Source organism: Dipodomys spectabilis, unplaced genomic scaffold (assembly GCF_019054845.1).
Source record: "Dipodomys spectabilis isolate Male_0828 unplaced genomic scaffold, ASM1905484v1 ptg000085l, whole genome shotgun sequence".
In the NCBI taxonomy this organism is placed as follows: Eukaryota; Metazoa; Chordata; class Mammalia; order Rodentia; family Heteromyidae; genus Dipodomys; species Dipodomys spectabilis.
Genome location: NW_024870762.1, coordinates 6949532 through 6960137, shown reverse-complemented (window position 1 = coordinate 6960137; position 10606 = coordinate 6949532). Strand labels below are relative to the sequence as shown.

Below are 10606 nucleotides of genomic sequence, written 5' to 3'. Positions count from 1 at the left end.
TTATCACTCAGCTTGGGGAAAATTTAAATAGGAGGATCATGGTACAGGCTAGGCCAGGCATAAACATAGACTATATCTCAAAAGATACTAAAGGGAAAAAGGTTATGGTTAAGCATCTGTCTAGAAAGTACAAGACATTGAGTCCAAACCACAATACAACCAAAAACACAACAATTCCAATTCATGAAAATATAAAACTCCCAACTTATTTAAATGTACTTTAGTTTTACCAGCAAAATATACTGTGAACGTCAACACAGAGGTATAGAAAATATTTTATTATATTCACTGAAGTATTTGGAGCTTTTCTCAGATACTAAAAATGTTACGAATTCATACTATTCCTAATTAATTTGCTTTAGGTAGTAGGCAATTCACACTGCAACTATTTCCTTATTATACTTTTAAATACAAAACTAGTTGCATTTGCTAGTATTGTGTGCTAGTATTTTAAATGAAACATCAATGATCACAACTTATTAATATCTAATTTTTAAATTATTCTATAAATCCATTTACATGAATATTTTCATTTTTTAGATGAATCTAAGACAAGTGAGGATGATATAACCATTAAAGTCTCTTTGAAAGCTGAGCACCAATTGCTCACCCCTTTAAGCCTAGCTATTCAGGGGTCTGAAACCTGAGAATACAGCTCAAAGCTAGATCAAGCAGGAAAGTCAGTGAGACTCTTATCTCCAATTAACCACTAAAAAGCCACAAGTGGGGCTGTGGCTCAAGTGGTAGAATGCTAGCAAAAAATGAAACTCAGACACAGAGACCAGGCCCTGAGTTCAAGCCCCAGGACACTTGCTCTCTCTCTGTCTCTATCTCTGTCTCTGTCTCTCTCTGTCTCTCTCTCTTTCTCTCTCTGTCTCTCTCTGTCTCTGTCTCTCTCTCACACACACATACACACACACACACATAAAAATTCTCTTGTAAAAAGAGTAAAGAAAGGCATGGCATAGTAATCAAAACAGCTTGGTACTGGCACAAGAACAAACCTCAGGACCAATGGAATAGAATTGAAAACCCAGAAATGAACCTACAGACCAATAGCCATCTAATCTTCGATAAGGGAGCTAAAAAAATAGAATGGGAAGGTGGCTCAGTGGCAGAGCGCTTGCCTTGCATGCATGAGGCCCTGGGTTCAATTCTTCAGCACCCCATAAGCAAAGAGCCAGAAGTGGCGCTGTGGCTCAAGTGGTAGAGCGCTAGCCTTGAGCTGAAGAGCTGAGGGACAGCGCTCAGGGCCAGAGTTTAGGCCCCACAACCAGACCCCCAAAAAAAATAGAATGGAAGAAAGACAGCCTCTTCAGTAAATGGTGCTGGCAAAATTGGTTAACTACTTGTAGAAAACTAAAGCTAGATCCTTATATATCACCCTGCACCAGAATCAACTCCAAATGGATCAAAGACTTCGGAGTCAAAGCAGACACTCAGAAAACATTACACGATGGAATAGGAGAAACCCTAAGTCTCCTTGGCACAGGCCGAAATTTTCTTAATAGAGACCCAATAACACAACAAATCAAAGAAAGGTTGGACAAATGGGATTGCATGAAATTGCAGAGCTTCTCCATGGCAAAGGACATAGATAGCAAGATCAATAGAAAAACCCACAGATTGGGTTTTACAACGGACAAGGGTCTCATATCTAAAATATACCTGGAACTCAAAAAATTAAATCCCCCTACAACAAATTTTCAAAGAAACAACTGCCCAATAAATAAGTGGGCGAGATTTAAAGAGAAACTTCTCTGAAGAGGAAAGAAGAATGGCCAATAGACACATGAATTAATGCTCAACCTCTCCAGCCACGAAAGAAATGCAAATCAAAACTACATTGAGATACCACCTCACCCCAGTTAGAATGGCTATAATCAATCCAGGAAAAGTTTTCACAAGTTTCTATCTCAAAAAAAAAAAAAAAGACAGAAATGAGATGGTTGAGGCACTGTTTTGTTAAGGCTGTTGACATCTTAAAATCTTAAAAACTTTTTTAAATACCTTTGTTGGATTATGCCTCAACCATTTTCTAGGCTTTTTTTTGCCAAAAAAAAAAAAAAAGTAAAAAGTAAATTGTAGAATCAGAATTCAAATTTGGGCCACCTGAGTTTAATGCTGTCATAATAAATATATAAATCCTTGAGGGTTCTCATAATTTAGTACAGAGCAATAAAAAGTGAGGTTTTTATATGTCTAACAATTTAACAAATGATGGGGCTGGGAAGGTAGCTCAGTGGTAGAGCGCTTGCCTTGCATGCATGAGGCCCTGGGTTTGATTCCTCAGCACCACATAAGCAAAAAGAAAAAAGCTGGAAGTGGCGCTGTGGCTCAAGTGGTAGAGTGCAAGCCTTGAGCTGAAGAGCTGAGGGACAGCGCCCAGGCCCAGAGTTCAGGCCCCACGCCCGGACCCAAAAAAAAAAAAAAAAATTAAACAAATGTTAAGAACAATAAAAAAATTCACAATAATTTTAGAAAGAAATTCCTGAAAACTTGAAATCAATAACATTTTTTCCTAACAATTGTGTCTCTCCTGATTAGAGTTTAAGGAAAAATCCCAAGTACAGAAAATTCAGAGTATATAAGCATTGCTACAGAGATATCATAAGTTCTAATAGCCAGTACCACTTACCACCTTATGAGTTTTTCAAGCAGTACTATTAGATTTTTAGGAACTCTCAGAAAACATATTCATTACCTTCAATATCATAATTACTTCAGTAGCTGACCAAAATCTGAGATTCAATACTCAGGCGTCAAAGTTAAACATGAAGATGACCATTGACATCTAAATTTCTAGGAGGCCTACCCTTAGAAGCTCGGTTACTTTAAAACTTATTTAAACTTTCCTGTGAGACTTTCAGAAGTACATGACTTAGCTAGCAACATTCTTCTTCCCATGTGGAGCTCAGACCCGCAGCCCAGGCAGCACCTGAGAGCTTGGCAGGTGTTCAGTTTCCTATCTAGCTCTCACCGGGAATCCCTGAATTCTCTAGACACTTCATATGTCCTTTATAGTTTGCAACCATGAAAACACAGGCCACAGAATCTTATATTTGCTAACCTATTCTGTCTTTATATGGAAATTTCAGTGATCCCAAATCCAGGTGGCAAAGGAAGAAGGGAAAGGATTTATTTTCCTCATTTGGCATGTATGTGTTTTCAGAGACCTCCCCCAAAAAGCTTTAACAGACCCTGTTCTTCTGGAAAACAACATTGGTAAAGTCTTGTTATTCTAGAAGAACGTCAGATTGTGATGACCTTTAATGGCCACCTGCACACGTAGAAAACCAGTGGTGAGTTTTCAAATCTTGAATGATGAAGATGGAAAGACTATGGACGTTGTGACAAGATTTATAGTCTTGGAATTGGGTTGGGGAATCACAATTTTTAATTTTCAGGGAGGGGGGCGGTCATGGGGCCTGAACTCTGGGCCTGGGCGCTGTCCCTCAGCTCTTTAACTCAAGGCTAGCGCTCTACCACTTGAGCCACAGTGCCACTTCCAGCTGTTTTCTTTTTGCTTATGAGGTGTTGAGGAATCGAACCCAGGGCCTCAGACATGCAAGGCAAGCGCTCTACCACTGAGCCACCTTCCCAGCCCACAATTTTTAATTTTAAAAAGAGAGGAAGCATAGCTCACTGAAAGAGAGCACATTTTACTACTCATTATTTAATATATGCATAGTTATTCCACTTACAGGCAATGAACTGAAAATCTTTAGATTAGGAAATATTGATATTTATGTGTTTATCTAAGAATCTTCCAAGCTCTTCAAAGAATCTTTAAAATCAGTAGGTAGCAGAGAACAACCTTTACTGACTATAAATTGAACTAAATAATAGGTTTATTTGCAAATAGTTCATTTGTGTCTTTTTAAATATATGTACAAAGCAAGGTGGTAGAGGCTCATACTTGCAATTACTCAGGAGCCTGAGATCTGGGGATCATGGTTCCAAGCTAGCTCAGATGTGAAAGTCCATGAGACTCTTTTTTGGGGGGAAGGTCCAGTTATGGGGCCTGAACTCTGGGCCTGGACGCTGTCCTTCAGCTCTTCAGCTCAAGGCCAGCGCTCTACCACTTGAGCCACAGAGCCACTTTTGGCTTTTTTTTTCTTTTTGCTTATGTGGTGCTGAGGAATCGAACCCAGGACCTCATGCATGCAAGGCAAGGGCTCTACTGAGCCACCTTCCCAGCCTTCCATGAGACTCTTATCTCCAATTAAAAATCACAAATCTGGAAGTAGAACTGTTGGCTCAAGGAGTAAAACATTAGTCTTGAGTACAACGGTGTAGTGACAGTGCCCAGACCTTCAATTCGAGTTCAAAATGCACATACAAACCCATACAAAAAATTAATTATAGTAGTAATAATAATAATAGTAGTAGTAGAAGTAGTAGTAGTAATATATATTAGACTTAAAAATTTTCAGGTAAATTATTACAAACCAGAAATAATTAGTGATTATCAAATGGGTACATTATTTAAGCTTCTTTCACTGGATTTCATATATGATTTCATTTTCCAGGTGCTAATACAATTTGTACTCTCTAAATGGTTATGACAAATGAAACCGATATGAATGGATTCCTCCTCATGGGGTTTTCTGAAAATCATGATCTGCAGCTGTTACAAGCTTGCCTGTTCTTGGTGGTGTACCTTTTGGCCTTGACAAGCAACTTCATCATCATCACCATCACAACCCTGGACGAGCATCTCCAGTCACCCATGTATTACTTCCTGAAGCAACTTTCCCTTCTGGACCTCTCCTTCATCTCTGTCACAGTCCCCCAGTCCATTAGCAATTCCCTCACAGGCAATGGCTATATTTCCTATGCTCAGTGCATGCTCCAGGTGTTCTTCTTCACGTCTTTGGCCTGGGCTGAGGTGGCCATTCTCACAGTGATGTCTTATGACCGCTATGTAGCCATTTGCTTCCCACTGCACTATGAACTCATCATGGATGCCAGAAGATGTAACAGTGCTGTGACAGCTGTATGGGTAAGTGGAGGCATGACAGGAACCCTGCACATAGCTGCAACATGTTCTATCACATTCTGTAAAGCCAAAGAAATTCACCACTTCTTTTGTGATGTCCCTCAAATAGTGAAGCTCTCCTGCTCCAATGATTACCTTGCAGTCATTGGAGTGGATATTGTCTTGTCTATGGCAGCCTTACTCTGTTTCATCTCCATTGCTCTCTCCTACATCCACATAGTCTCCACAGTTCTAAGAATACCCTCTGCTGAAGGCCGGTCTAAGGTCTTCTCCACCTGCCTGCCCCACCTCTTTGTTGTGTCATTTTTCTTCTCCACAGGCATCTGTGCATATCTCAAACCAACTTCAGACTCTCCGACTGCCTTTGATCTTTTTCTATCTATCTTTTACACAGTAATTCCTCCAACACTCAACCCTGTTATCTACAGTCTGAGGAATGAGGCCATGAAGAGAGCTGTACAGAAGTTAATGTTGGCTACAGAATTCACTAAGAAAAAATTTGTTTTTTCATGTCATTGATAGATCTCTGATATTATAGACCTGGAAATTTCTATAGCAGAGTTCCTTCAATTTGTAGTGTCAATAAAATCAACCAAGATGCATTTTATTCATGAACTCCTTTGTTGAATGACAACTCCTCTCTATAATTACTTAGATATTATAAAAAATATATTTTTGAAAAGCAATATTTTATGCTAAATAGTATCTCTTCTAATGCATACGTGCTCTTATCTTATGTTAGAAGAATTTTTCCTTAAGAATAAATATGGGTTTTAACAACTGTGGCCAGAAACATTAACCAGCCTAATATATCAGACAGAAGCACAAATAACTATTTATCATATCTTTTGTCCACTCAGTTATTAACTATTTAAACCATCTATAATAACTTACAAGTTTCCTTTATGAATTGTGTAACAATGAAAGCTTTCCACACAATTTTTATTATGCCATTTCTGGGGCTTAAACTCAGAGCCTGGACACTGTCTCTGAGCTCCTTTGTTCAAGGCTAGAGCTCTATCACACTGAACCACAGCACCACTTCCAGTTTTCTGGTGGTTAATTAGAAATAAGAGTCTCATGGTCTTCCTTGCCTTGGCTGCCTTTGAACTATACTCCGCAGATCTCAGCCTGCTGAGCAGCTAAGATCTCAGTATTAAGCCACTGGCACCCAGCTGTACCCAATTTTTGAAATATTGCTGTCATTGATCTGTTGTTTAATTTAGCTGACTGAATTAGATAACAAGAATATCAATTCCTAAATCTGTTTTTATTTAAGTATTAACTTTGTGTGATACTGTAGTTTTAACTTAGGGATTCACACTTGCTAGAAAAGGTCTCTAGGACAAACCACACATGGTCTCCCTGATATGTGGATGTTAAATCCAAAATGCAAGGAGATGCAACAAAGTAGACAGGACTCAAGAAATGAAGGATCTCCATGCAATTTGTCATATCATTTCTAAATGACTGCATGACCTTGACCACACATATGGGTGTGTGTGTGTATGTGTGTGTTTGTGCGCACACGCATGCGTGCAAATCTGAGGGAAGCTAGCAGGATGGCACAGAATCAGAGGGAAATAGGAAAATATACACCAGAGGGGCCCATCAGCTGCACTGGACATTGAAAAGAGCCAACTAAGCAACTCAAGGGCAACGATGGGAGGGAGGGAATGAGAGGGAAAGAGGAACAGCTAACACTAAGCAAAAGGAAAGAAATGTACATATCATCTGATGTGGAAGAAATATTTGTATTGCCAAAGCTCATAGAATTCACCAACATTATAGACCATGATAATGACAATTTGCCTTGTGAAGGTTAAAATGTGTTTTTGACTTTAACTAAGTATCACTATCTCACAACACTGTGAAATTTGTGAAATTTATGTAATCACTTGATCAACAGGTCTGCCATTGTAAATGAGTCAACTTCAGACTGCAATCCTCCTACCTATACTTCCTATATAATTAGCATTACAATAGCATCCTGTCACATCCATGCTGAAATGGGAAATGTGTCACTAGCTTTTACCAGGCTGTCTTTACACCATGATAAACATGTTCTTTACCTCCCAAGTAACTAGAATTGCCAGGTTATGCCTCCATGATTCGGCCTATTTGGATATTTTTTCCTAATTAAATAATATGATGTTGTTAATTCTTGCATGATTTAAGTAGAAGCTCAATCTTTGGTCCATAATTTTCTTATCTTCTGTTACTCTCATGGATGCAATTTAAGTGTCCTCATCCATCTTAGTAAATATAAGATCATTCCCTGAGATCAATAATCATCCAAAATGTGTAAGCAAGTGAAAAACTCCAAGGGATTAGCTAAGAAGTTTTCTGTGTAAGAAAAGGAGCTGACGAAGCAGAAGAAGCATACATAGCTGGGAGCCAACTGAGACTCGTAACCCATAATACAGAGCCAGTGCATTCTCTATTCATTCTGGAAACTTACTGAGTTTTATCAATTAATTTTTATAAACATACTGGCATCAGGCACAGGTTGCTCATGCTTATAGTCCTAGCTACTCATAAAGCTCAAGTGGGAGCATCAGAGTCTTTAGCCAACAAGGGCAGAAAAGTTAGTGAGGGTCTTATACCCAATTAATCAGCAAAAAGCTGGAAGTGGACATGTGGCTGAAGTGCTACCAGGAAGAATGATACAGCAGGCCAAACTTTCACACTTTATTGTGTTCACTATTAGCTGTACTTTTGATCCATTCACATTCACATTGAGAGCTTTACTTCATTCTTTTGGTTGAAGTATATTTTATACTAATTATGGAATAAAAATAGAATATATTTTATATTATTTTAAAGATTTTATATTTAAAATTGTTATCCCATGAGGAACATTTTAAATCCCCTCTATTATTCTTAGTTTTCACTTTCAATAATGTTTGCTCTTGTCATATATCAATATTTCTTTCACTTGTTTACAAATTTACTATTTTTATTTCCTTATTTCAAATTGCCTATGTGGCCTGTTAATACTTAATTTTTGTGTTTCTTATGCAATTATTTAACAGTATTTGTCATCATCAAAGTACCAAATAGGTCCTACTCACACTTTGATTTTAAAAATATACATTTGTTTAACATCTTATCTGGTCATATGTACATAGCTTTTGACCCTTTTTGCTTGTCCCAGACATATACTAGTTATTGCAAATAAGGGTAACCTATTTTCTTTGGGCCTGGCTTACTTTACTTAACATAATTTTTTCCAAGTCTTTCCATTTCCTAACAAATGGGGCCATGTCATTCTTTCTGATGGAGGCATAAAATTCCATTGTACATCTATACCACATTTTCTTGATCCATTCATCTCCTGAGGAGCACAAGTGTTTTTTTCTTTCTTGCTATTGTTGCTAATGTATTTATAATGTACCATGTGATTTTTTTCTTACTTTGTATGTTCCTCCCCCACAGTATAACTCCTGTTTTCACTGTATTTAATGTCAGTGCCCTGCATCTTGTATATACACTTCTCTAATTTGGAGAGGAAAAGGGAAAAACAAAATGCTTAAATAGGAATACAGGTTGGCCCATTGTAAAAATGAGACGTACAAGACACTATGTTTAAAAACGAACTTTACAACTTAGTGGGGGAGGATAGTTGTGGAGGTAGGAGGGAAGGGATGGTAGGGGAAAAACAAAAGAAGAGGCAACAATGCTTGATAGGAAATGTACTCATTACCTTGCTCATGTAACTGTAACCCCTCTGTACACTATTTTTTCAATAAAAAATGTATTAAAATATACATTTGCGATTAAATTTTCTGTATTTCATGTCATGTTCTATGCATTTAAAACATCCCAAGAATTAGTAACTATTCCTTAATTTAAGTCATTTCTAGTTGTGCCAATATTTTATAAAGTGGCCTAATCAAACTCATTGAAAACTATTGAATAATAGTAAGGTAAGAAGGGGTAGTGGAAACTAGAAAGTAGTGAAGGGGGTTGATCTTATTAAAGTACACGATATGAGATTGTGGGATACTATAGTAAAAGCCTTTGAGAACTTAACTTGAAGTAAGAACAGATATGAATGAATGATATGAATGGAAGATAGGTCTTCTGTAGGGTAAGTAATGTGGAGAGGGAAAAGAGAATGGAGGTGGTACAAAGACGGAAGTGGAATATGGTGCTAGTATTTATGGACATGCATAGAATGGTGAAATCTGTTGCAATTGCTTTGTGAAGGAGGAAATGGGGATAGAGAAGAGTGATGGAGAGAAGTCCGATCAAGCTTTCTGTAAGCATGTATGGAACTGTCACAATGAACGCCCTCTGTACTACTAATACGTGCTAATCAAATATTTTAAAAGACACCTTTTAGAATATTAAATAGAAATCAATATTAATTTAGAAAAGCTTTTTTGTTGTTTTGGCAGTAGTGTGGTTTAAAGTCGTGATGTTGTGGTTTAAAGTCATGACGTTGTGCTTTTCAGGCAGATAATATACTACTTGAGGCAGGCTCTCAGCATGTTTTGCTCTATTTGTTTTTGTGATAGGTCTCAATAAGTTGTTTTTTCGTTTCTACTAGGGCTTGAACTCAGGAGCTCATGGTCTTGTAAAGCTTATTCATCACAGCTGACTGTCTACCACTTGAGCCATGTTCCAGTGCTTGCTTTCTTCTGGTTAACTAGAGATTTGAGTCACAGATTTGTCTGTCTAGGATGGCTTCTAACAGTGATCTTCAGATCTCAACCTCTGGGCAGATAAAATTAGAATCATGAGCCATCTGTACCCAGCTTAATAGTTTTCTTCCCCCAGCTCAGTAGTTTTATAATTCAAAAAATATTCAAACTGTACTCAGTCAATATACTCAAATATTCAAAAGTATTTAAATTGCACCCAATACTTTGTATCACAAATATGTAAATTCTAATAAAACTTTACTCACTGATCTTCAACTACCTGGTAATATAATTTCTCTAAACAAATCAGTCTTTGTTTACTCCATAGTAACGTATGTGTTCTCTTACATATTTTCAGGAGGTTTTATTATTGAGCATTTCACACTTAGGTCTGAATATACCTGGAATCATATGAATGAGTCGTAGAAGAGAGAGAGAGCAAGTCCTATACCAAAGAACTATTCAACAGTTCCAGAACATTTCACTGAAAGACCGTGGAGAGAACACGACGTTATTGCAGCATCTCAATTATCATAAATCCCATGCAGAGCACATATGTGTCTTAGTCTAGATACTCTGTTCTATGTCAATATCCTACTTAAACATTATAGATATTGGTGCTGGACACATGCTCTAGCTTTCTGCTTCAGGTTGTGACTTGTGGTCAATATGTTTTTGTATTCAAGCATTTTATCAAGTCCACAAAACAAACACCAACTTGAACTTTAATAGCCATCAGACTGAATTTACAGATCCATTTGAGAAGAGTTGATGTCTTAAAAATATTGAGACTTCCATTCCATTCTATGGTTCATGCTAAGAGTTCACATTTGTGATCCTAGACAATTGGAATGTGGAAAAGAGGAGAATGGAAGATCAGACCAGCCTAGGCAAAACATTCACAAAAGGCACCTTCCTCAATAAAAACCTGAACATAGTAGAGTGTACTTATCAT

At 37.6% G+C, this 10606-nt stretch overlaps 1 protein-coding gene across 1 annotated transcript; it reads left to right on the top strand.

The window, feature by feature from the left end:
* The first annotated feature begins 4558 nt into the window (after positions 1-4558).
* Positions 4559-5521, top strand: LOC122111197 (olfactory receptor 14J1-like). The gene has a single exon (XM_042683925.1). The coding sequence runs from the start codon at positions 4559-4561 to the stop codon at positions 5519-5521; it is 963 nt and encodes a 320-aa protein (XP_042539859.1).
* The last annotated feature ends 5085 nt before the right edge of the window (positions 5522-10606 follow it).

What these genes read in the sequence shown, in the direction of transcription:
- LOC122111197 (XM_042683925.1), top strand. Translation starts at nt 4,559, where the DNA reads ATGGTTATGACAAATGAAACCGATATGAATGGATTCCTCCTCATGGGG.